The sequence below is a fragment of the Calidris pugnax genome, unplaced genomic scaffold, assembly GCF_001431845.1.
Source record: "Calidris pugnax isolate Ruff unplaced genomic scaffold, ASM143184v1 scaffold95, whole genome shotgun sequence".
NCBI lineage: Eukaryota > Metazoa > Chordata > Aves > Charadriiformes > Scolopacidae > Calidris > Calidris pugnax.
Window position 1 is genome coordinate 5,974,425 of NW_015090885.1, and position 26,384 is coordinate 6,000,808.

At 46.3% G+C, this 26,384-nt stretch overlaps 1 protein-coding gene across 1 annotated transcript; it reads right to left on the reverse strand.

Annotated features, from left to right (window-relative positions):
• Positions 1-1,067: 1,067 nt before the first annotated feature.
• Positions 1,068-26,384, reverse strand: LOC106890978 (T-lymphocyte activation antigen CD80-like). The gene is made up of 7 exons (XM_014947127.1): positions 26,250-26,384; positions 25,991-26,096; positions 13,400-13,738; positions 10,451-10,732; positions 8,329-8,454; positions 5,222-5,345; positions 1,068-3,672 (listed from the first exon to the last, which is right to left on the reverse strand). Exons 2-6 carry the CDS (start codon positions 26,076-26,078, stop codon positions 5,239-5,241), a joined length of 942 nt encoding a protein of 313 aa, XP_014802613.1. The 5' UTR covers positions 26,079-26,096; positions 26,250-26,384; the 3' UTR covers positions 1,068-3,672; positions 5,222-5,238.

The window sequence follows — 26,384 nt, forward strand, 5'->3', positions numbered from 1 at the left end:
GTGTTACTGTCCTTGCCCTCTCGAAAAATCAAAATAGCAGGCCTTTCCCACTTACACTTTTGCCGTTGTGGTTACACAGCAATGTTTTATCTTTTTCTGGTTTGTTTTCACTCTTTTTTTTATTTTATTTTTTGCTGTTGCATCCCCACCCGATATCCCCCACACTTATCTGTACAGCAGTTCTGATGACATTTAGCCATGGCATTGCTCAGTCTTTCTCTATTCCTATTCTAGTGGTATTTGGTGCGATGCCTAAAGAGTATTAATTTTCTTGTGATGACCATTGATGCCGGGATATTCTTCAGTGGGAGAGTAGGCAGAGCCAAGGTGTAGCAGCTGTGTGGATTTTCTCTCCACGTAAGGAAGGAAGGGCTGCTAAAGGTCCTTATGCAGCACATTAGCAAGGGGAAGCAGAGCCTTCCATCTACACTCAACTCAAGATCAGCAGCCATTTTTTGCTCCGTTTCCTGCTGCATTTAGTTCCCTGCACTTCCTCCTTTCTTGTCTTCGAAGTCGGTGTTCAAACAGGGAGTGAAGAGTTGGTTCAGAGCTTATTTTTTTAAATACAAATGTAAGGGATTCTTCACACCTCCACTCTCTCCCTCCTCCCAGCAGAAGCACAGCACTGCAGTTATCGGTCCTCCGCTTCCAGAGCAGGTAACACAAGTAGCAGGGGTAGAGTGAGAACATCTTAAGCTGGATTTTGCTTTTGCAGAGAACCTCCCTTTTTGGGAGGGAGAAGGAAGACCTGTTGCAAACTGAGCATCGAGTACTGTAGCTACACTGCTCGGTTAATCCCTGACACTTCGACAGAGATGAGGTACGTGGAAGTTACAAGTTGGGTGCCTGAGTGCCATCTTGTCATTGCTGTAGAGCACACCAAACAGAGCTGTGTCTTGATGACAACTGTACCTGTTAAGCTTTGTCAACCAGCTGCATCACATGTTTTGATGCTACACAGCCTACCTTTTTAGCAGCTGCAAAATGGTAGCTGGGCCTCAATGAATAATTGAAAGCCTCTAACACTTCCCAGCATATAGAACAGACACCTTTTATTACGGAGGAAACTGAGTTTACCATTTATTTTTTAATACAATTGCAGGAGGAACCCTGGGAAAAAAATGTTATGTACAAAATACCCATGATACACAGAGCAGGTCACCTGGTACAACGACCCAGATAATAGGCTGAAAAGGTCTCACGGAAACCATTTGTGTGCAATTCACTGAATACAGCATAAGGCAATAGAAAACATGATTCATAGTATAAGTGCTTAAGGAAAAACTAAATCAAATACCCACCCATCAAGAATATAAAAACAAGCTGATGCTGAACACATCTTGTTTCCTTTAGAAGGACTTACTTAAAGTGTCACAGGAGTCTGTGGTGATGTAGAAAGGTTTGGCACAGTGCAAAAGGCAAACTCTTCTCCAGGATGCTGTGCAATCACCAGTCAGGAGCAGAAGTAGAGCGTGGGATAGAGGGGGAAACATGCAGGTACAATTGTCAGTGCTGTGGTGTGGTTGGTAAGGTGGAAATGTGTCGTGGTTATAGCAGGGGAGGAAGCATAATATTGAAAATTATCAAAGTGAATACAAAAATAGGGTGTTCAGCCTGCAAGAAGCCAGTAGTTTGTGCTGGAAAGTACAAACATAGACCAAAAGAAAAGGAAATGTGAAAAGTATGAGGCACCTTTCCCCATACACCAAATCCTGCAATAACATCAGGCTGCCATTTGCTAAAACTGCTTTCCGTGTCACCTGTGTTCTGCTTGCAACCAGAATGCACAAGGGCGAAGAGTATTGTTTCCTTATCACCCACCTTACCTCCTTTCCTCTGTCAAAAAACCCTCCACAAGAATGTTCTGAAGTTCCCGTTTCACTGCATACAATGGAAAAGCAGTAAAAAAAGCTGCTGGGGCAGCATGACTCTGCAGGAGCAGAAAGGGAGCAGTGCCTTTATTTTTCACTAGCGACTTGATCCCTTAGCCTCTCAGAGCTCAATCCTCTATAAACCGCTTTTAGTGCTCCTATTTCCTCCAGCAATTTCTCTCTCAATATGTTCCTGCTAAAAAAAAAAAAAAAGTGAAATGGATGAAATATTTCTTTGCTGTGTCCTAGCAAGGTAAATGGCTCAAGCAACAAAACTTCCCTCAAAGAAGACAGTGTGGTGCTTTCAGGCTTCGGTCTGCCCTGCTAACTACACCCATGGATGGAGCTGTAAGGGGCTGGGTGCAGCTTGCAGTGGGTCAGAGCAAAAGAGAAAAACAAACCTGTCGAACTCAGGGCAGGGTTGAGTTAGGTGAGTATGCAGAGCAGCTTAAGTAGCATGTTGGGGCTTGGGTCTTTCTCCTCTTTTCCCCTCAAATTGAGAAACCACTTTTTCCTACACAGTAGGCAAGAATATCACCCAGATCAGATCAGTCCTATCCAGTGTTAGCATCCTGTAGGGAATGTCCTTCAAGTCCTGGCTGGGTAGAGAAAACACTGGCAGAAAGCAGCAGTCTTCAGAGCACCAAGTAAATCCCTGCGCTGCCGTGAGAGACTCAGAAGAATCTCCTACAGGTATTGAGCCCACCCTAACAAGTATTACTAGGCAAAGCTACAAACAAAAGCAAGTATTACAAGCAAGTATTTACAAAGCAAGGCCCTGAGTTATGTTTCATTTCAGTGGATACACGTGAGATAGCCACTGAACGTTACAAATATTTAAACGGAGCTTTACGAGTGTGGATAGGAAGGAATGCATATAAAAGCTTGTGCATGTGTGTGTGTGTGTGTGTGTGCAAAGGTGTGCACTCGCCTGCACCGCCACCAGTGGGCTGTGCTGTGTCGGGTGTGCTCCTGGATGAGTGAGTGATTTGATGGAGGAGCTGTACAGCGGTACCTGCGTTGGCCAGGCCATCCTTTCAGGAGAGAAAGGTTATGAGAACTTCTGCCACTGCTGTAGATAAGCAATATTAGTTAGTTGTTAGGTGTGCCATCAGTATGTGTCGTTCCCTAAAAAGTCTCGTAGCACAGAATATGAGCATGAGGCATACAGTCCCACCTCAAGGTGCTTTTTCCATGACAAGGGTGTGCATTATTGTCTCTCTAGGGGAGAAGGGACATGTATCTGCAATGGTCAAGTCCAAATCAAGTCCTCCAGCACAAAGAAGAGTCCTGGCAGATATCCGTGCGAGGCTGAATATAAAAGAAGTTTTAGCTGCTCCCAGTTGCAACATGGAAGCACAGCCTGCCATGACATTGTGTCGAGGTCTCCCAAAGGCCAGCTCTATGTTACTAAAGGGGTAGGTGGGTGTGGGCTACCAGCTAGGGCTCTGCAGGCCCCCTGATTTTCATAGAGACAGCATCAAAGCCAGAGGATCCCAAACTCTTGAACTGGTAGGCTGGAGCAGCATGATGCTGACGGCTTTCTTCTGCCCCGTTCCAGGAACATGGAGGGTCCTCCCAGCTGGATTTCCGGCGACCCCTTTGTAATGAGACCACCCCACAGCTTCTGGGGCATAGGTGGGGTTTTGTATTCATTCACACAAGATAATGTTGTCAGTCTTCTTGAGCAGCTTTCTACCGCTGTCTCATCCCCTTTCAGAGAGCCAAAGGGTCCACGCAGTAAGCATTGCTGTACAACGAAGAGTGGGGACTGCAGTGCGGAATACACAGGATAACAAACCTGAGGGACACAAAGAAAAGATTTTTACTGATTTTTTCCTCCCCTTCTTCTTAATCCTAAACACAAGCCACGCTGTTGCAGAGCCGAGACAAAACAGCACTCACTTGCGACAGGCCTCCACAAGAGGGCTCCTGCTACAGCAAAGCCAGAGCTGCTCGGGGCCAGGCAGCTCAAGACAGGCACGACTCTGGCTCAAGGCTACTGTGAAAAGCTTTGGGCCACACAGGTGCCATCCCTCTGCCATGCGAGAATGACTAATGAATGTGCTATTTAAGCAGCAACAGGGCATGGTTCAGCACATCACACAGTTAGGAGATGACGGTCAGCCACTAAGGAAGCAATGACATTGTCCCAGCTCCCTGTCCGCAGCCCTTCCAGGCACTGGAGTTGACAAACTCCAGCCACTTACACAAGGAGCCCGGCAAACTTTTCTAACAAAAGAGGAATGTGGCAAAATGGATGTATTCAGCTGGTGAACTCCCTCCACTCCCATCACAAAACTCCCCAGAATTCATGCTAACCAAGACTCTAGTATCTGTTCCAGATGGGGCCTTCCCCAGAGGAAAACATGAGTGGGTGGTCTAGTCTGGAAATGAGATGAGTGGCCTGAATGATAGTTTCCCCTCCTATCCATCTCAAAAAAATGGTAAGCTTTTAGATTACTGCAATGCACAGCGTGACAATTTCATTACTTCTAGGACTCTCCAGCTGTTACTCTATGGCATTACCCTGGCAATTCAGCATGCTGTGGCGAAAGCAGGAAATGCAGTCACCTGGATAATGATGTGAATAAGAACAGTTAACTGCTAATCTTTCTTTAAGTCTCTTGACTTGAAAAATGTCTTTTTGGAGGACACAGCCCTGAACACAGCTGAGCTTTCCAGTCAAAATGAATATAATGCTTTGTAGTCATAAAACCGTGGTGAGACTTTTCCCCAATCTATCCTTCACAGCACCTCATTACTGAAAGTAACTCCTTTTGAAATATGAGTGTTTCCTTGGCAAGTCTTAGAGGGGAAACTTTTCCTTCTCTGTTCCTCCACTGCTGAAGGTAATGGAGGTATCTTAGAAGTGGACTGGCATTGCTAATCTAACTGGGAAAGCTGGAGTCATTCTCTCATCATCCACCTCTCCCTCACCACCACTTGATCATCCATTTCTGTCATCAGTGATGTTCCCTCGCTCACGCATCAGACCGGGCACGTGGCTCATGCCATCCATGCAGAAACTCCATGCCATGGAGGAAACTGCGTAGCAGCTGAGGGAATACGTCCCCTACCATTTTTCACTAGATTCGTGTCTAGAAATATGAAATAACCCAAACAAAGCAGTGGCCCACAAGCAACATGAGCATCATTCCTCTAGTCGCCTGACTGGAAAACACCATGTGTCTGAGATGGCAATAGGGCCCTGCTGCTTTTATTTAACCTAAAGGACAGCACCCCCTCATATTAGAAGTCATACATGGTTTTGTGAGCTACCATTGCACAAGTATCTAGTTGTATTTGACAAGCTATTTTGCGAAGAGAAGAACAGTGAAGAAAACTACCTGCAAATGTGATCTGGTCATACAGATGATGTTTCAGATGTCACTTTAGAGCTCAAGGGTGTCTTCGTACATTCTTTCACACCCTCTTCCACTGAATCCTGTGGCTTATGACAGCGAGAACATACTGAAAAAGAAGATCCCTCATTAGTATTTGGAATTCCAGAAGACATTAAAGTGCTGAATCCAAATGTCCTCTTTAACAAAGTAAAGTATACCTGAGAGTGGGGAGGGAGGAGAGAAGAAATGAAAGAAAAAGAAATCTTTTAGGTCTAGTTACTTCTGTTTTTCCCTGGCAGGACCCATCCTTGCAATATATCTGAATACAGCTGGCCCATAGCCATAATCTGATCCGATAGAAAGCTCTGTTAGATATAAATGTTTTCTATATGGATTCATATAGATAAAACAGTTCTCATTAGCACAGTCTAGGACCTCAGCCTGGCACAAAGACAGGTTGCTACATGCTTAGATAACGTCTGAAGGGAAATAATGGTAAAAGTTGCATGTCACTAAATGCACTTTACCAAGTGAGTGAAAGAACGTCGGTGTTAGAACCAGCCAGCCAGCTCTCCCAGTGCTTTGAAAGGAGTTCAGATTAAACAGGTCCCCTTAGTATCTCAGCATCTGTGGATGACTTTTGTTTTAACAATTCAGGCTGAATGTGTCTGTACTGTTACAGCAAATTGTACTTGCACTAACTTTACAACATGGACCCTAAGATATGCTTAAGTGACCTCTAATCTTGGTGTAATCTTGCTGCTTTGTGTTAAATTAATTGAAGAGTCATTAAAAAAAAAAATCTAGAGAGTTTGCATTCTTAAATTGCTGCAAAAATAAGGAAGTTAGGCTGTGAGCGCCTCAAAGCAGGGGGTTGTGGCTCTCAACAAAGCATCTACATGTCTTGGTCACCACCACAATCACACACCTGAGAACTCCTATTTTGGTTTTGCTCTATCTTTCTATTCTTCCCTCCCACACTTCAGCTCTTTGAAGCATGGCTTTTCGAGCTCAGAAACCACTCTTCACATCAAGACAGCTCCCAACTCAGCTTTCCATATACCAGCATAACAGAGGTACTCTCAGACATATTCTGAGCTCCCACAATAGCTCTCGAAAGGAGACCTGTAGCAACACCAGCAGGAAGCACTCTGCGGACAGGTATTTCCCTCCCCAGACAGGTGACAATGCACAGCAGCACGGAAATGTGACAACTGTACAAACTGGGAAGTTGGATCGAAACTCTAGCTTCAGTTTCTTACAGAATAAGCCCGGTCGGGAAAGTGACTGTACAAAACAGCACCACCTGACTCGGCAAATCTACTCCATGTGCATATTAGGAAAATAGGACTGAAAGGGACATTCCAGTTTATGCAGCTCTGTCCCATGCTGTTGCAGGTGAGCACATTCTACCTCATTGGTATTCTTTTTACATCTACTTTGAAAGTAATTTAGTTTCTATATAAAAGGCTATCTCAGAATGCTCCAGAATCTTACTAATTTAATGATAAGGAACCTTTTAATTTCCAGCCTATATTTGTTTAGAGCCAAACCTTCCAATTCCAGTTCATTTTCTCCTATAATTAGAAGTTCATTACCCATGCAGCTAACAGCACAGGCTGTGATCAGCTGTGATTTTCTTGGTTTCAACCCGCTTGCTGCTTTCCCATTGACATAGCCCCAGGGAATAGCAGGGGAGAACCAGCAGTGGTGGCATAGGGACACATGAGTGGAAAATGAGGATGTGAGCAGGTGTAGCCAAGAGTCTCTACCTTCCAGAAGCTTCCTTTGTTTGTGATAAAGCACTCAAAAGAAAACTAGCCCAGCCTGACTCAGTGGTCACATTGGTTTTTGAAAAGATGTGGTTGGTGAGGAAGGGAAAAGAAAAATAGTAATGCTACCTCCATACCTCTGATTTGGGAGTGAAGTGTCTGCAGTTGAAACAGAGGTAGCAGAAGACACAAAGCATGACAAATTTAAAAGTGTCCCTAAGTGTGCTGAATCCCTCCTGCCTAGCAAATAACCTCTTTCCAATGGGGGATACCGCTGCGGCTGGGATGAGCTAAGACACTCAGACTGGTGGCTTCTGGTTTAAGTCAGCTCAACACAGAGCGCTCTCAGCGTGGAGTTCTTGTCTCCAGACTTCACTTCCCCAGTGACCTGACAGAACTCGATTGGGTGATATTTATAACGTGTTGCAAGGCCTGCTGTCTTTCTCCAGGACTGATTTCAAAGCTGCTAACAGGGTGTGAATAGCATATCTGCTGATGTTGACTTTCAATACTGGCTGGGTGTCCAGCTGCCTTTATAAATCCATTAGGTGTCTACCCACATCTTCAGGGCCTTTCTGGCTAGGTCAGTTTAGACGTGATTAGGAGCAACAACTAACAGATGAGATTTTTTTGGAGACACACACACAAAAAAATCTGCTCAGCTGCCAGCTAACCCAAGATTCTTGAGGTCCTCTTTGCTATTGAAAAATTCTTGGACACATGTCTGGAGCTACTGACAGGGCACCTCACCTGTGCCATTTTTGGCCATACAAAGAAGACAAATCCACCTCTCCTGGTTAGGTTCTCCTGAAAGTGGGACATTGCTATGCTTAAGTCTTTTTTGTGGCCCTAGCACTACTTTTTTTTTTTTTTTTTTGTAATTTTGGCTCTGTGACTTTTCTGAGGTATTGTCTAAGTAGGGTGTGTAGAGAGATAGATATCCCATTTTGAAACTGTCATAGCTCAGCTGTATCTATCATTATCATGAAGATTTTTGGCATCTTCAGGCATCTTAATACATAAAAAAAATGGAATCTCTTCAATTTGTGAATCTCTTCAATTCTCTATTCCTCTGATTTTGGAAATATTCTGATCTGCTGTCAAAACTCCCCTTCACTCTCAAACCTGAACCCTAGCACTGCCTGCACACGAAATGTAGGAAAGTCCTGAGATGGACTTAGATTTTGTGACAGTAGATGCTGCATTAAAAAAAAAAAGGAAATGAGAAGATGGTCCAAAAATACCTAGTGTGTCGGTATAGTTTCTATAAATGTATATTTTACATAGAAACTCCACAAGCAATAAGAGACTGCTTCTTGCAAAAGGAGCTGCACTTACCATGCCTTGGGAGGTATCTTGCTGCTAGGGTGATAGCCAAAAGGAAGATGATAATGATGATACTTGAAGCAGTAATGACATTATAAGATGGAGGTACGGTAGGGACAATGCAGTCATTTGTTTTTTCTGAGACAGAAGAAATAAAACATAAATACACGGCCCAACAGCATATTGGCATTTTCATGTAAGAGCAGCTATCTGAATTTTGGTGGTTCTGGCCAACTAACTCAGATATTCAGTCTGGAAATGTACCTATTCAATAAACAGACAAAACTGGCACATAAATTTCTCCCATTCCCCCCCATTTGCCATGTGCTGAAGTTTTTAACATATCCACAGAATTTGAAATGCTGGATCTTTGTCCAGAACAGGACTGAGAAAGGCAATATTTAAAAACACATAAGCTGTTTTTAAACAAACTGGTTAGGCTTGGTGGAAAAGTCAGAAACCGTACCTAGAAAATTTCCATTCTCAAAAGTACTCTGCAGTCTTTCTTACTGTTTTCACCAGATTTATGCCTAATTTTTTTCCCTCTGAATTCACAGGTGATGGAGAATGATGCATTAAAGAGACTAGAATAGACTTTTTTCTGCATGGTAGGAGGAGTGTTGTGGCAGAGCTCTGTTACAGTGCATCTGGAGCCTTTGGCTTTTCACCACTGGAAATGACCGTTCTGGCACTTGGACATTAGAGTGGATCATGTGCTGTTCTTGTACAGTACAGGACAACCCTAATTCAACAGGAGGGACAGACTTGGTGTGTGGTCATAGGACTTCAGATTTTCATCATCTACACCTGGCACAATTAAGCAACATTCAACTTCTAAGCCTGATACATGGTACAATCTTCCCCTCCACTGTTGGGTTTGCCTCCTACGTTTACCAGAGGCTGTATTCTGTCTGGAACTCCACCTTCATGAAAGATTTGTTAGGAGGACAATTTCCATCATACCAAAATGGGAGTGGTTCCACACCTTAAAAATCAAAAAGTGGGGGGTTTGTGACTGCTGTTGTCACTGTTGATTACACCCTCCTCTGAGAATTGGTGTGATCAGTGTGATAACAGTGTATTACTATTATTACTTTTTTTTGTTGCTCTCCTTTTCTATGTAGTATGATATTTAAAACCTTCTTCCGTTACCATCTCTAGGGGCATTATGCACTACATCCAGCAATAACCAACATCCATATAGCACTGGTTTCTGGCATTTGTCTTGAAGCTGAATGACACCTCTCCTCACAAGCCCCTTAGATTATAGTAAGATTGATGAATAAGGTACAATTCCCTAGGAAAAGTAGCGTTTCCCTAGCTTCCCTTGAAGGTGCCCTTATCTCTACAGTGAAAACATCAGACCCAGAGACATTTCAGAATGCCTTTTCGGTAACAACATTTAAAAAAATACAAAACCAACCCTTTTGGCTTTAACAATTTTCTTGCAAATCACCTTCTACTGCAAAACATCTGGACTGTGGTGTGCTACCTTCCCTCATGCTGTTTTCACTCGTGCCTCAAGCTTTCCAAAGTACAGACTTATCTATTATGTTATCACTTTTAAGCCATGCAAAGTAATGGAATATTTTCTGTATGAGTTAACCCTATATTAAATATATATATGAAAGCAGAATTTTGTCTAGACCCCAGCTGACAGTTTCTGTCACTGAAGCAGGAACAAACATGCTTGTCAAATGAGGAAATTCTTTTTAAATGCAGCCTGTGGCTTTTAAGGCACACATGTTTCTCAAGTCCCTCCGTTCGAATACCAGGGTCCGTGTCACACAATTGCCAGCAAGACTGCTCTGGTACAGAGGGGCATTGAATGGTGACCACTGAGGCAGATATCACCAGATCACAACAGGATCCGGCTGCCCCATCAGCTCAGCAGTAACTCACAGTAGAGCAGCAGGAAGACAAAGCCATCTCTGCTTGTCAGTCACCGTTGCAACTCTCCTCTCCCATCCCTACTCTCTTACAGCCTTTGAAAAATTTTGGTGTGCAGCTCACAGGTGGGATCTTTGGGTCACCCTTGCATGAACAGATTCCCCAAATCTACCACTTTCTCAGAGAGGCACTTCAGCAGGTTCAACAAAATGGTTTTGTAGCACAAACTATTAACAAAACCTACTCAGAAGCAAACTGGCGGACTTGGTCAAGCCATCGGATTCAACGGAACAAGTGAAGATGACATCTTTGGTCACGTTGAGCTGCAGTTTGCCAGTGACGTTGTACGGGCTGAGGCTGGACTCGGACACCCAGCTGACATTCCAAACCACGGACTCGTTGTTGAGGGTTCCAGACATTTTGGGTTTGGGGAAACCTCCGTAAGAAAAACACGTTACCACCATTTCCATTGATTCACAAGAACTAGCGGTTACTTCTGCTGTTATGTTCGGCTCACTGAAATCAGCTGAAGCAAGAAAGATTTAGTCAGATTCTGTCAGATTGCAGTCCTGATCAAATAGTCAAAGCAAAGACTCCCCCACAGGGCATTCTTCCCCCTCTGTCATAATCTTTTTGTTTTTTCTCGTGCCTTAGCATTCTCCCCATAGTCTTAGTGGATATGGCCTTGGCCTTTGCTGCTTCTCCTCCCTGGGCAGTACACAGACTTCATGACCCCACCTTCCCATGCCACTGTTTCTCTCTACATGCAGCAGTTTGTGGAACAACAGAAGGAATCGTAAAACAGGTAGAAAAAATACAGGCCTGAATAAAAAAATCCATATTACAGGCACTGGTATACAATTTCCTTTTCTTCCCTCATTAGTCCCTTCCCAGTCAGAAGGTCACAGAGGGTCCATCCATTGTGGGAAAGGAGGTGAGTCACATGATGGTCTCCCAGCCAGGATGGCCAGCATGTTCCACGTGATAGCCCCTCCAGAAAGCTCACCTGGGAACAAGACCCAGTCATACCATTTTTTTTCAGAAATGCATAGCAATACACAGGTCCTCCCAGAAAATGTTCTCACTGGACATTTTTCTCATTGCCAAGGCCTATTTTCAGATGTTTCCCACCCCCAGGACTTGTTCCGTGCCTTCCCGCCTGGTAAGGTGTATTGCTGTGCTTGTGAGGCTGCATGGTGAAATGGATGAGAGAATTAACAGAAGTGAAGAAAGAGAAGAAAGGTGGTGTCATTTCTAGCCTGCCTCCCTTTGCCAAACTGGTTCACCATGTTACTGTAAACAGTTGCATTGGTACAACTGAGGATGCCCATGGCTAGCAATAAACAGCCCAGGATGAGGAGGAGGAGGAAAGGGGTGGCAAAGGAACTGTTTAAGGCAACTCTCTCACTGGAAAAATCTCCATGGGACCACATCTTTAGCAAGAGAGGCACCAGTTGGAAAAAGAAACTGAGCACGTGGCTTCCTGGTGGGCGTAAGTCACACCACCACCACTGCTGCCAAAGGCACCAAATTGTCCCTCCCACCCCTGCCAGCTGTGGGTCTGTAGCCTGCACACTGCCTCAGGTGCTAGCCCCAGCCATGGCTAGTCCAGGAAGAATGCTGTAGCACCTTGCTCAACTCACTGCAAAATGACCCTTTTTGGAGCAGCTAAGGTTTTGTCTGTGATTGCTCCCTGCCTGACTCACCATTTGACCACGTGGCTGCTGGGATCTGTACAAGGCAGACAGCCTTGAGGTTGTAGTGTGTCTTCCACAGCTTCTGTTGACCATGAACCCATGGTCTAGGCTACCAAGTAACTAGCAACTAGTGAAATAAACTTGCTCAGCATTGCATGGCTAACCAGTGGCGGACAAGGAGAGATTTGGATTTCCTTCCAGGTCCACTATCTGTTGAGCAATACAGCATTGACACCCAGTCTGGAAAGGCCCTTCAGACCTTCCAGATCGCTTCACAAAGCCTCCCCCAACAGTCACCAGTGAGTAACACCTTTCCACCTCTCTCAGGGTAGCTGGATTCCAGCAGGGGCAAGGAGGCCTTCCCATTTCCTGATCCCCACAATAACTGATCCCACTTTTCCAAATGGAGCAGAAGTCTACCACAATTATTACAACTGTCCTGTTAAGACAGCAAGGGGATTTCTGGAAGGAAAGAAACTTGAGTGTTTGTGGGGAGGAAAAGAGATCCGTTGTTTCACGTTTTTCGTGCAGTTGACTCCTCAGCCCTCACAGCTAGAGAGGGTAATGCTGGGCAGTGCACTTCCCTTTTCTCATATTGGTTCCCAGAAAGGTCACTAAATTTGTCTCCTTGCACATATGCCCACCATGCCCTCAGACAGGCAGGCGACAGCAAAACTTCAGGAGCTTGGTTTCTTTGCTGAGAAATCTCATTCCAAATGGGGAATGCTCATTCACTGGCTTGTCTGGAAGATTCCTGGAACTCTCTGCTGTTAAAGGTATTCAAATGTACATATATATTTATATACATTACCAGTATCTCTGCCTTTGGTTGAAACCAACCACCATAAAAACAGTGGTGGAAATGGAAAATAATGTCAATGGAACTTTTTGTACCCTCCAAGAAAAGATTCAGATTCATTTTGAGCAAAGGAACTCGGGTTATTTCTTTAAGGTACAAAGTCTCAAATCTCCAGCCGAGTTCAGTCTTTGGCTGTGGAGCTGCAGTGAGGCCTGTGAGCTGGCCAGCCCCCTGGGAGATCCTGGGTTCCCAAGGGGTTGGATGCAGGGCTGAGATGCTGCTGTGGCCACAGAGAAGCAACATCATCCCATTCCTCTTTCCGCTTGGATGCTTCCCATGCACCAAGGGTTTGGCCCCTGCTTTGCCCAAAAGACAGCAGGGGGCAGAGATGGGTACCCAGCCGCAGTGGTATCTGGGGAGGTGTACCATGAGGGGTCCATGCCCAAGAGGGAGGCATCAGGGGGAAGGATAGTTGGGTGATGGGAAAGGTGAATTTTCTGTACCTTGGGTAGCTTTGGAAAGATAAGGAGGGAAGCTGGTAGAATGGAAATACAGGGGCCTTAGCACACCTTTCCAGCATTCTTTCGTGATGAAAGTCTATCTACCTGTGACACTATGACTAAAGCTTGGAGGAGTGTCTTTTACCCCCAGAAGCTGGCATGGGAAAGCCTCGGGTGTTGGGAGGTAATCCACCTACCTGCAACAACGAGGGTGACAGTCTCATCACACAGAACAGATGGGTTCTGCGAAGATTTGAGGTGCTGAACTATACACTGGTAAGGGCCTTTGTCCGGGATTTCCACGGGGGAGATCCACAGGGTGAAGTTTCTATCATTCATCTCTGTCCGGTTCTCGTACCGCTGGTTCTTGGAGATCTCCTTCCCCTCTGCGTAAGCAAGTACTACCTCCCTGATGTTCTTCTGCCAGTAGACCCGGTAATTATGTAGGCTATCCGAGCTGGGAATTTCATGACAACAAGGCAGGCCAACTGTTTCCCCAAGTTTGCTTTTGACTTCTTTCTTCTCCAGTGCACAGCCTGGAGGTGGGAGTCAAACAAAAGTCAGTGAGACAGTGGTATAGCCTTGTGCCAGGACCTGCTACATACAGCTCACCTTGTTTGGCTCTGTCCCCACCCACTGATGTTCCTCATCACCCACTGAGCTGTTTACATCTTCAGCTCTGCACTGAGGGGAGGGCTACCTTGGCAAGGCCTTTTACATGATGCTCCAGTCCTTCTGAAGCCACTGAGCTAGCGTGCACACAATGATTTCTGCAGGGAGTACTGAAGGCAAAGGCAGAAGAGTTACCTGCCTGAACAGAAGTTTTACTGGCCTCTTAAAAAACCCCACACCTCAGAGTACAGAATTGCCATTATTCATGTAAAGGAATAAAACCATACGTGCCCAAACTGCTCTGCTCTGCCTTGTCAGAGCCCGGTGTTTGGAAAGTCTGTGTCACCCTCCAGTGGGTTCCCTGCATGCCAAGTGGGGCCCTGGTAGACTATTAGTTTGGGGGCTTGGGGTGTTTTTTGGAAGTTTTTTTTTTTTTTAAAGAAAAAGCTCCAAATCCTACAAGAACTCAGAAGCTAGAAGGAACCCTACAATGATAAACAAAGGTTACAGCCACACTGTCATGTGCCACCATCAGGATGATGCTTATCCCCGTGCAGTCTGCTTTGTTAGTCCAGAAGGTTGAGTTGCTTTATGTTTGCCCTGCTTGCCCCAGCCTCACTACTTTAGCACCCATCTCCGCTAGTGAAAGGGGGATACCAATCTGTTGCACTCCATTAGCAGAGAGGAGGAAATAGCTGGCCTCAGGACAGAGAAGATTTGAACTCCCTCTTCCCTCCCTGCAGAATAGATCTCAGTACATCTCTCTGCGAGACAAAGTGGGGAAGTCCTGACCAAGCAGTGTGTCACGGATGGGGAGAGTGCAGCATCACCCGTCGGTGGAGGTGAGACCCCATGTGCAAAGCCTCTGCCTCAGCCGTGAACTGAATGCTTGACAGAGCTGAGCCTAAGAACTGCCACCCACCCCCAGCACAGTCTGGCTGGTGCTGGCAGGAGACAAGCAGACGCTCAGCCACTGCCCTGGCACAGGCAGATTTTGGGGCAGCATCGGGGGCCTCTTGCTGAATTTAAGGCCAAACAGAGAGCTTGGGACAGAATGTGAAATAAGCTTTCAGCCCCCTCCCCACGGCACACCTACCCCTGTCCCACTTGCATGGTTTACAATAAATCTGTAGGAGACACGCTGAAAAATACTGGGGAGGTCCTGGCAACACTATGGAACATTTTAATATTAATTCAATAAAATAGAATACGTAATTAAATGAGTAACTTCCCATTTAACTGGCTTCCCTTCACTCAGCTATTTCATTGGTCTTCCAAAGGGAAAAGATTCAAACACTTTTTTTCCCCACCGCTACTTGTACTTCCCCTTATAATGCATCGCAGAGTCTGAGCAACCAGACTGGGGCAGACCAGGAGCCCACTCAGCCAGCTGACCTGTGTCAGCCAGCAACTGATAGCAAAATGGCAGAAAAACCAGTTCTTCCACACTGCAGGGATAAGAACTGCCATACCCTGCCAACCTTTGGTAGCCAGGAATTTAGGGATTTCTTGTCATCAGCAGTTTAATCACTGCCGCTAGACCCACCCTTCAGGAATAGTTCTTGCCCCTTCAGGAACGTGAGTATATTTTTGGCTTCCACAACATCCTGTGATGATGAGTTGCACAGATTGATTACATGCTGTGTGAAAAAGCATTTCCTTCTGTTCACCTTAAAAGCAGCCCACTCTAGGCTGTGATTCTTGAAGTTCCTCCTCCTGAGTGTCTGCATGCATTTGTGTGTGTGTGAGTCTTTTCCCTCGACCACATCTTCGCTTGTTCTCACACTTCACCTCTTACTAATGCTGGAAAGACTCACAAGAGCAGCTAGTCAAACTAGGGATTGTGGAGCCTGATACAGATAATTTTCTATTTTCTTTTGTAGCAGTAGGGGAAGAGTAGGCGTACAGTAAATGTCAGGGTGACATCGCATCATGAGTTGCATGAGGTTATCCGCGCCTTGCCCCTAAGAGTCTCCTTTGCAACCAAAAAGAGAACAAAAACCTCCTCAGCAGTGCATGTGCAGGGACTGGAAACTCCTGCTGATGTCACATCTATCCTTAAAAAGCTCTGCACCCTTGAAACTGCAACCTGAGTGCTGCAAGCCTGAAGGAACCAAAGTCCACAAAGAGTCATTCAGCCCCACAAAAGTCCCCTTTCACTTTAAAGGTGAACTGCAAAGCAAAAATGAAAATTCAGTTCTGTCCCATTTCTGTGCTGAATGCTCTCTGTAACGAGGCAGTGGGGGAGGTATCCACCATGGAAATATTTTTTAATGACTTTTCTAGAAAAAAAAAAAATGATCCCTCCTCTTCCCACCCACCACTGAAGCCCACCCTCTCCCTTGCTGTGCACGCATGTTGCTTCATCACTGGAAGGCTGTGGCATGTGGCAACACAGAACTGATGAAAGGGCTGACTTTCTGTTCCTCGGGCAGAAAAACACGTTTCATTCAAACTATGCCTGTGCTGCAGATGACCCACATGGCAGGGCTAATGAGAACAGAAAGGCGAGTGTAGAGGAAATCTGTTCTTTCTTGTTTGCTCCGAGAGTCAGCAAGCAGGAGAGCTGTTGAGCCCGTATCCCTATTTCCTTCACTCCCTCACTGTGTTTCAGAAACTCCTCGGCCACAGAGAGCTTGGCTCTCCTGACCACATGTACAGTCAGGCAGTACGGGAGAGCAGATTGCCTCTGGGACAGAAGTCCTGTGGAAAGATTTGACTGTAAAAGGCGGTAAAAGACCACGCCATGCTTTAGAGAAGCAGTGCTGAACTGTTGGAAACCTTCAGATAATTCCTGGTGAACAGAAACCCCAAAGCCATTCTCTTTCCCCTCCGTCCGCCATTTCTCTGCCCTTCTGAACTGCTTTGCCTTTTTTTTGACCTGACATTGTGTTACCTCATTTCACACCCAACCCACAAAGCAACACACATGGTGGGAAAGGCTCTCCTTTGTGGGTCGGGAGTTCTTTGCTCCTCCCATCCCCTGTGTAAGCAGCAGGTAAGAGAGTGGATCTGCACACTTTTCTAGCCAGAAGTCCTGCAGCGAGCTCTGAGGAAAATTGTTGGTGGCCCTCCAAAACCAGGAGGATCAAAACAGCCTTGCATTGCTTTTTTTCCATAAAGTCCCCTATTTATCTTTGCAAGAGCAGCTGGTGTCTCTAGTCTTACTTTATCAGCAACACTAACTTGTGCCATGCAGCCAGGAGTCCTGCTCTGCTGGGGTGCCAACAACTTTCTCACCCTCCGCCTGTGCAAGGGCTGGAAAAAGGGACTTAGGGCAGCTCTGGGAGTAGGTGCACACCAAGTCGTGGTGAGGAAGGGCAGTTCTGGTGATTGGCGCTGGGCTGCTGAGGAAAACACGTCTCATGGAGCTGTGGCTTTCTCCTGGTGGCCATCCCCTGGGGTCAGTGCAGGAATCCCACCCAACAGTCCCCGGGTAATTCTGCAGCTCAGGCCCCTCATTTTCTGTGAACAGCACATTCGCCCCAAACTTACAGGATTTATCCTTTGAGGACAATACAGTATTTTACAGGGATTTCCGAGGAAGACAGATAATCATTTGAAAAATTGAGAAATTTTGAAAAGCTAAGTCTTTAAAAGACTAGACACTCCCACTTGATCTTTTCTTTATCCCAGGTGATATTACCGGTGAGCAATCAGATTCTCCCAAAGCCTTCCGTGGAGTTAAAATTCAGCAAGCATCCTGTGCTACACTGGAATACATGAAGAAATGCTTTGCATTTAAATCAGTGTTGTGACAGACTCCCCTGAACGCACTGTTCACAGGAAAGAACTCGTTAGATGCCCAGGTGACTTCTGCGTGGAGACATCGTGACATTTCAGCAGCACATAGAAACACTGCCTTCCTCTGCTTTTTGCTGTAAAGACCCCGCAAAATGAGAAAGATGGGATGAAAGAGAGAAAAGGAGTCTGTGACTGCATATTAACCCAGGCACGAGTGCCTGGCAAGCCTCTAAGGCCCCTTCTACTCAGACTCCACTCCAGCAAGTCCAGGCATGCAAAGGGAGGTCTCAGCAAGCAAGGAAAGGAGGAGTGGCCCTTTCCCCTTGCACAACCCCAAGCCAAACCTTCCAGTCATGAACCACAGGCCTTCTTCCACCCTTCCGCTGCTCTAGGTTGCTCTGGCAAAGCAAAGCAGCTGCAAACCCAGTTTGCTTTGCTCATGCCAGGGTGACCTCTAGTGAGGTCATATTCTCTTACTCATCCCAAATGCGGTGAGAGAGAGAGGAGCAGAAGAGGTGTCCTGAAGAAAAGAAAAACAGAGATGCACATCATTTGGCAGAGGTTCCACTCAGTCTCACTTCCCTGTACCCACTCACGCTAGTCAAGCGTGCCCATAGCCATTAAGTGACAGGATTAATCCTAGTTTACAATGATGTCATGGCAGGCCTGAGGTAGGGAAACTGTTAGAAGAGGTTTTTCTAAAAGTTCATCTCTGCTTACATCTGCACCATAACCTCGGGGTGCCCTGCTTAGAGCAGTATAGTAAGGGCATGGCACCCTTACATGGCTTTATGCACTTCCCATCTTCCCATTGACACATTCCTCCTAAACCTTGCTTTGCCCAGCCCTATACTGCGTGATTTGCCAACGATTATAATATCTTCATGGTGTTTTGGTGCCTGACTCCTTCAGCAGCCTCTGTTCCATTTTAATCCTCTTTTTTTTCACATGCAAAGCCTTTAGTGAAGAAATCATGAAGTCATGAAGCGGCTGTGAAAACCAGAGGACACCTTCCTGTATCTATAGATAGAAAGACAGCCCATATTTGGGGTTACGCACTAATCCTTTTTTTTTTTTTCCAGCAGCATGTTAACTTGACATCCTATTGATGACAAATGAAATTATCAATCTTATTTGTCTCCCTGAGCATAATTTGATAAGCAGTGATGTACTGTACGTAGCACTCATTCTAGAGGGGTTCACAGGGTGCTCTCAACACATGCTGGTGTCCGATGTGGTCCCAGTTTTAGACATGCAGTACTCCCACTGAAGCCCTCCCTCTGACTACAGTTACCTTTGCAGGTTGCAGACCAAATGATCTGCTTTCTCCAGCTAATCACTGCTCAACAGAAAGCAGATTTCATGACCCCCTGATGGCCTTTTTTGCCATCAAGGCCAGCAAGGCAACCCATCCAGGTAGGGAATGAAAGGAAGCACCATTAATGAGTCACTACTCTGTCAAAAACTTGGCTTCAAAGGGAAGGAAACTCCATTAATCACAAAAAAGTTCCATAACTGCCAATTAGCAACTGAGAAGACGAAAGGGAATCCGAAATGTTGTAAAGGGGCTCTCAGCGGCACTGGGGCAGCTCCAGCCAGCCTGTACCCCTCCCAGCATCCCTTCCTCTCGCCTTTCAGTACTTCTTGAGATAAAGATCTACTGCTTTCTGAGTCACCACTGCCCCAGGCTGGGACAAGCCTACCACCTGGGTATGTCCAGTCTGCTTTCTTTATAACATGAGTAAGATCGCAACTCTTAGCAAGCCAGTCCAAGCAAGAAGCTGGAGATGAGATGTCAAAGTTCTTGGGGAGGGATGGGGTCTATATTGTATCTTAAGATCTTCCTCTTTGTTGCAGATACTTCTGCATGGGTGTTGGTCGGGGAGGAAAGGAAGGAGGGCTTGCTTGTCTCCTGTGCGGCGGGGACAACAACAATGGGGACAGAAGGATGTCTTTGACTTGGGGAAAGCAGTGAAGGGAAAAGTCTTTCTGAACCTTCCCCCTTTCTCCATTCCCAGCACGTGAGTGGGTGATCTCACTAGAATAAAAAAGGGTAGGGTGGACACTAAATCTGATGTCCTCAGAGGATTTGTATATTTTAGTTCCTTTTGAGATCAAATTCCTGCAACTGGCTCAGCATTCTTACAATTTCCCAGTTTGGGGGCAGAAACTAGATATGAAAGTTGTGTAAGACAGGCCTTTGGGGGAGATTTGTCGCATACAAAGACAAAAATAAACTTGTTAATTTTTTCCCCTGTGGACTCTGTCCCTTGCTGACTGGATCACTTTATACTTCCTCTATATTTATCTTCCAGCTAAAGATGTTCTCAGATCATTTTCCCTAATTCCTCCAGTACCACTGCCATGCATACTGCTGTCCTTGCAGCATAGCTTTTGAAGTTGAGGTCCTCCTCACTGCTTCAGGCCCCAGTTTTCTTCAGTGCTTGCTGAATCTCACTGACTCACAAGCTCCGCAAGTAGCCAGCCCACTCTTGAAACTAATAGAAGGTGAAAGTGCCCAGTAACCAGGAAAATCAAGTACGATACCTCTCACATAAGCTCACTCAAAATTAGAAAAATTACGAATGTATTTGGTTTTTTTTTTGCTTCTAAAGTACTGGCCCACAGCCATATTCACAGCAATATTCACCAGCGCAGCTAACAACACTACATGCCTGCCAGCCATTATCGTGTTATAAAAGCCTTGTCCCTGCTCAGACACTAACTCACGAACACTCTGCAGACAACAACCTTGACAATAACCCTGCAGCTGGAGGAGAGATTAAACAGCCCTATATAGGAGTGTAGCGCGGTGAATGGTAATTATCAGAAAGATGACTAACGAAACAAGACCCAATTGGTCCAGAAGTTTCTGAAAGCTCCAAAAGCCACAGAGAGAGTGAAATGAGAGACTTGGGTGGGGGCTGCTGGAGGCACTGGCTGGGAGCATCACAAGGCGGCACGGGGAAAGGGCTCTCTCGGCTGGTGGGAAGCAGTGTCCGATGGTGAGGACACCAGAATGAAGCACTTTCCATGGTGCAGAGATGACATCTTTGTTTGCCAGGCATTTAAAACTACACAGGAGGGCACCTGCTATGCCAAGAGCAGTGGTGTGCAGAGGGATTTGCCACAGTGGTCTTTTCTAACAGCTTTTTATATGGTATGGAAGCATTCTGGGCTTGCCAAAAGATGAACATCTTTTGAGTGCAGTATAGCTAAAGATGCCACTGTTAGCCAGCAGTCAGCACTTTTATTTTCAGCCAGGGAGTCCCCTGGGACCAATGATATTTTAAAAGCATAACAGTGAAAAAGGAGAAGCAAAGCCTGTGGCATTTCCGTGTTGGGAAAGATTTACATATTCTCAAATGACCCCCTGAGACTCCCGATGGTGATGTCCCTCCAAGGGGACAGAACACCTACAATTAAACATGAAGTTAATCTATTTAAAAACAAAACTGGCCTCCTTTTGCCAAGCTAACAGCCTTCACTATGTTCAGCACATTTGCCTTGCCATCTCATGAAAAATACCACATCTACACGCACGCAGCACTTATAGTAGGAAACACATGTTTAAAAAGGAGGAGAGTTTCTCTGAATGTGGAAATTCTTCTCCAGCCCGGCACTACCTCAGGGTGCAGCCAGATGACAAACTGGCATTGATCTCATGCCTTCCCCACATGAACAGAGGTAATCTGGCTCCTCTTTCTCTTCCAACCCCAAGCGGTCCCCCTGCTTTCCTTGTCAGGCTCTTCAGAGGCTGATTCAATATGCCACGTTGGGGGAAAAAAAGAAACTTTCTGCTAATCTGGGAGTCAAATTAGCTCATCCATGGATCAGATGCGTACCAGAACCAGTACAAAGGAAGGGAGGATTGCACAGCTAGAAGCAGGGGAGAGAGGAGCAGGATTGCACCTTCTGGTTTGGCCCCCTCAAGTGTTGGCTGTAAAAGCAGACTGGCACTGAAGGGAGTGGGCTGACCCCCACAGAAAACTAACTCCTCACAAGTCAGGCAAGGGGATAACTCCATCAGTGGCAGTCGTCATTTATGTCAGATTAATTCCGCTTGTTAAACCATGCTTGTAGCTCAGAATTGAGGCAGCAACAAGCAGGAAAGGTGTGAGGGCGTACGAGGCGGCAACTTCTGCTGGTAACCTTCTGCGGTGTGTAAAACCAGTCCCAAACTTTGCATGTTTAAATGCAGGAATGTCTGACATTCACCATGCAAAAAAAAAAAGTTACAAATGTCTCAGTGATCCCAGAAATGCAAAAACGATGTTGCCCTCAGAGTAATGTTTGCTCACTGGAGTTAGTTATCTGGGTTCATTCTGATCTGACTGGAAAGAGGAAACAATGTGGGTGAATGGAGAGTTCGAGCGGTAGCTTTACAAACTCAGCATGCAGGCAGATAACTCTATTTTGGCTGTTTAAGAATTGTAGCTTGTCTATGTTCAATTTGCTGTGTTTTTTCTAAAGAACTCATTCGCTTAAAAAAAAAAAAAAAAGCACAGCAGAAGAGGTAAAACAGAGTCTGTAACCAAAAGAAGGAGCCTTTAGTTGGGTTTCTGTTTCTCCAGACAAGCTGTTACAGCAGGTTTCACTCTGGATAGACAGACAGACAGAGAGACAGAAAAAGGAGTTCCTTAGTTCCTCTGTTCTTGTTTTTGAACCAAAGACATTTATTTTCTGCATGTCTGGAACAGGAGGAGACAGAAACTCATCCGAAAAAAGTAATTAAAAAACCAGCTGAAGGCAGCAAGAGCAATAAGATAGAAACTCAATTTGCATCCAGTGATCAAGTGGGAAAATCTGGTATGTAAAGAAAAATTTCTGCCATCTCCATCATGAAATCTGCCCTGGGCGCAATCCATACAAAAGCTGGCACGGAAATTAGCTGCCAAGCCTCTAAATCTCATTACTAGATACTTCAATATTTGGGGGTGGCCGTGAAACAAGGAATCTTTCTCTCTCAATCTTCTTTGTCCCTTTCCGAAACCAGGCTCCACTCTGAGCCCTTTATTGGCAGTAACATGTGAGAGGGGATTCCCAGGGTGAGTTGCTTGTGAGCCAACGCTCGCTCACAATGCGGAGGGAAGTGGCTATTCCCCACACTCCCAACTCTCCAATAACTCAGAAAAGCTGTAGGGATTTTCCTCAAAAATTCCCAAAAAAATTCACCACTGGGAAGAAACCAAGCACTAGACAGCCCCCAGTCAGATGAAAAGACTCCAGAGGAGCCTAAAAGGCTCCGTGAACTAAACCCAGGCTCACCAAGGCCCTGCAACCAGTGCTTACACCACGTTCACACACAGGGCAAGGAAAGGTCATACTGGGTAACTTCTAGCAACATTTTCCTAATACAACAAACTGCGACTGAGAAAATCCTGATATTCGTAGGTGGGTGTGAAGGTGCAATGGCAGGAGAAAAACAAGCCCATTGGAATACCGGTAATGGGTTCAGACTGTAAATAAATAAGTTAGTGCTGTAATCAAGGCTGTAATCAAGGCTGTTCTGTCACTTTTCCAGTGTGCTGAGACAGCAGGGTGTTCATGCACATCAGTGTTTCCAGCAGCAGATGACATCTCAGAAGTAGCTCTAAATTACACTGGCATTTCAGTGGGTGACCTCAGGTGAACCCCAGAGTAGCAAAATTCAATTCAAGGGGAAATAAATGTATCTACATAGCTTGGGCATACACGAATTCTTATGAAATACAACTTTCAAATCATCCTTTTTAATTAAGACCCTCTTAAAGACTTCTTCTGCTATGATGTAGAAAATCAGCCTGGCATTCCCCATATTACTATTTCACTCACCTAGGTCATACACAGAGCACCTGCTTTCATCCTAGCACACTACTGGACCTTTTGGAGCACTGTGGCACGGAGGCATGCAAGCACCAGAACACCTGGACTTAACCCAAGGATGCAAGATGTAGCCACAGGCTCTGGATGCCAGCTTTGACTGCGCCTTCCTGGGGTCACGAGCTATCCCACAGAGGGTCAGTTCTGTAAATGCTGGCCTTGGTGCCTTACTTAACAACTCCTGGGGTTGGGGAGTCACTGGCAGGACAATGGCGGACTCCCAGGGCGTCACCATCTTGTCATGGCAAGGTCAGAGTCAGTCCTTGTGGTCCCTGTGGGCAATCTAGGGAAGACATCACCTACAAGTGGCAGTAAAGCTTTTAAAACCAGTCATTTGCGGGTACTGTACCATATATTTTTAAGGGCCACTAACACAGGAATACCTCTTTTCAGAGAGAAAGAAGGCAGGGTGTGTATGTGTGCACACAGCGAGAGAAAGGAAGTGCCTCGGCTGTGTTGTTGTTATCTGTCTGCCAAGCAACCTGCTCCTGAGGTAGCATGACTTCCACAGACTCACTGCGTGGGAAGCATCTAACAATCATGCCCCAAAGCTGATCTAATGCTTTAAACAAATGTGTTTTTTCCACTCCGCCTCTTGCAGAATTAAACCCCAGAATTTTGTAACCGATCAGATTTGGAGAAGTAAGTCTTCTCAGAAACCTGCTGGCCTATGGATTTGTGCCCTGTGTTACCCAGCCCAGGCACCTCTCCCTGCACCTCCCAGCCCGTTCCCAAGCCCTTGATGCCACCACCCTCCTTACAGCCCCCTCCTGCCCTTTCTGTCGGCTGGGCATGGGTAGGGGCACCCCACCTCTGGCTGTTTGGATGCTGCTCGTGGCTAGCTAGTGGCAGGCAAGGAAGCGGCACCTCCGCCAGCTCTGCCTTCCTGTCAAATTTCGTTGAAACTGGGGAGGGGATTTGAAAGTTAGGAGACGCAGATGGAGAGACAGAAAGCAGGATAAATTATCATTCCCTTAGTAAACCGTACCGAAAAAAGTACAACTATAGGAACACCTAATTTTCTATTATCAAACTCCTAGTTCTAGTACTGGATATTAGTGTGTATCAGGCTGTATATCCAAGTATTGCCCATCGTTGTCCTTGGAATCAGCATCCATTTTAGAGAAACTACACAAGTGGCTAATTACCACATGCTTGTAATTACATTAATGACATACCACAAGCTCTTAAAAGTACAGAGAGAGAAACACTTCTGCACAGGATAGATTATTTGCCCTTTGCAGTACGGGCTAAATACATCCGCGCTTGACATGTGCTTCGCAAACACACAGGCAGGGGAAGGAGTGTGTGGGAAGACAGGAGAGCAGAGATCTCACAAGTGGTATTTGAGGTGGTTTCTTTCTTTACAAGTGAGCTCTGTGATTCAATCCCTGTTAAATTATCTGAGTTTTCTTTTAAGATTCTGAGATAAACTCAAAATGAAACTCAGCATCGAATATCTCCCAGTTTCACAAAATAAGCATGAAAAACTCTTATTTTTACATAATTTGATTTTTAATCAAAGTCTCAGTTCAGCCCAGGTTTGCTCTAGAGTATTGTTAGCTACAATGAAACACTAAAATTACCAATAAGAACAACCTATTTGCATCCACAGTGAAACACAGCTCAGAAGTGAGTTTTGTGTGGTTTCAGGGCTAACATTTCACACAACTGAGAAGACTCATCCCAAGATTCTTGAGGTCAGGAGGGACCTGTGGACTAAAAGCTTTGCAGCAGGACAGGGTGACAGCCTCCAGCATGGATTAGTGTTGGAGAAAACACTCACTGTGTGCTGCGCTGCCCGGGCAGCCCTCCGACCCACCATGCAGCCCTGCTTTCCCCACCGCACACTCGCTTCTAGCCATCCAAAAAACTACACAAATTGCTCCATCACCAAAGCTGAAGCCTGAGGGGCCGTGTCACATACTTCCTGCAGATATCAGCTGCCCCAAAAGCACTCTCCTTCCTCTCACCTCAGCTGGGACAGGCGACCACCTTACCCCTCGGGGAGCTGGCAGCCTGGCGCAACCATCCTGGGTAGCTGAGAGCTCAGGAGTCCTCAGGGCTCACCGCCATGGCTAGTGGAGCCAGGCATCCCAAGTCCTGGCCCAACCTCAGCCCTGGCAGAATCACAGAATGGTAGGGACTGGAAGGGACCTCTGGAGATCATCTAGTCTAACCCCCCATCAAAGCAGGTCACCTAGAGCAGGCTGGAGAGGAATGCATCCAGGTGGGTTTTGAATATCTCCAGAGAAGGAGACTACGCCACCTCTCTGGGCAGCCTGTTCCAGTGCTCTGTTGCCCTCAAAGTGAAGAAGTTTTCCCTCATGTTGAGATGGAATTCCCTGTGTTCCAGTTTGTGCCCATTGCCCCTTGTCCTGTCACTGGGCACCACTGATTGAAAAGAGTCTGGCCCCATCCTCTTGACACCCGCCCTTCAGATGTTTATAAGCATTGATGAGCTCCCCTCTCATAAGGCAGCAGAACGTGTGCCCTGGGGGCCACCATCCCCTGCCCACCGGCACAGGGCTCATGCCCAGCACACCCCCCCCCCCCCCCTTAATTCTTACCTAAATGAAGGCAGAGCCCCACGAAGAGTCCCAGCCCCAGCCACCTCCTCAAGGCCAGTGCTGGTGGGGCGGTGGGCAGGCATGCCATATTCCTGTAGTTCCTGGGCTGGGAGGAGAGGGGGACAGGGTTAGAGGAGGGATGGCACCCGGAGGAGATACAGCACCCGCCAACACACCCCTCTCTCCTTCCTGCCCTCAAAAAAAACACCAGCAGAAGCCAGCCCGCCCGGTTTCCTCCCCAGCACCCCCCCAGGGGTACCTGTGGCTTCCCTGGGTGAGTGGCCCAGAGGCCACCCCCTGAGGCAGGGAGGAGATGGAGGGCTCAGGGCCGGGCCATGGGCTCCTGCCGCAGGGCTGCTGAGACTCTGTGTCCCTGCCGGGGCGCGGGCGGAAG

Bases quoted from the DNA above. Each gene is read 5' to 3' on its own strand.
- LOC106890978 (XM_014947127.1), bottom strand. From the start codon at position 26,078: ATGGCATGCCTGCCCACCGCCCCACCAGCACTGGCCTTGAGGAGGTGG. The intron at 13,739-25,990 runs GTAAGAATTAAG...TCCCACCTCCAG, and splicing joins GGGGCTCTGCCTTCATTTAG to GCTGTGCACTGGAGAAGAAA. The intron at 8,455-10,450 runs GTAGGTTTTGTT...CTTCTGTCTCAG, and splicing joins GTCCGCCAGTTTGCTTCTGA to AAAAAACAAATGACTGCATT.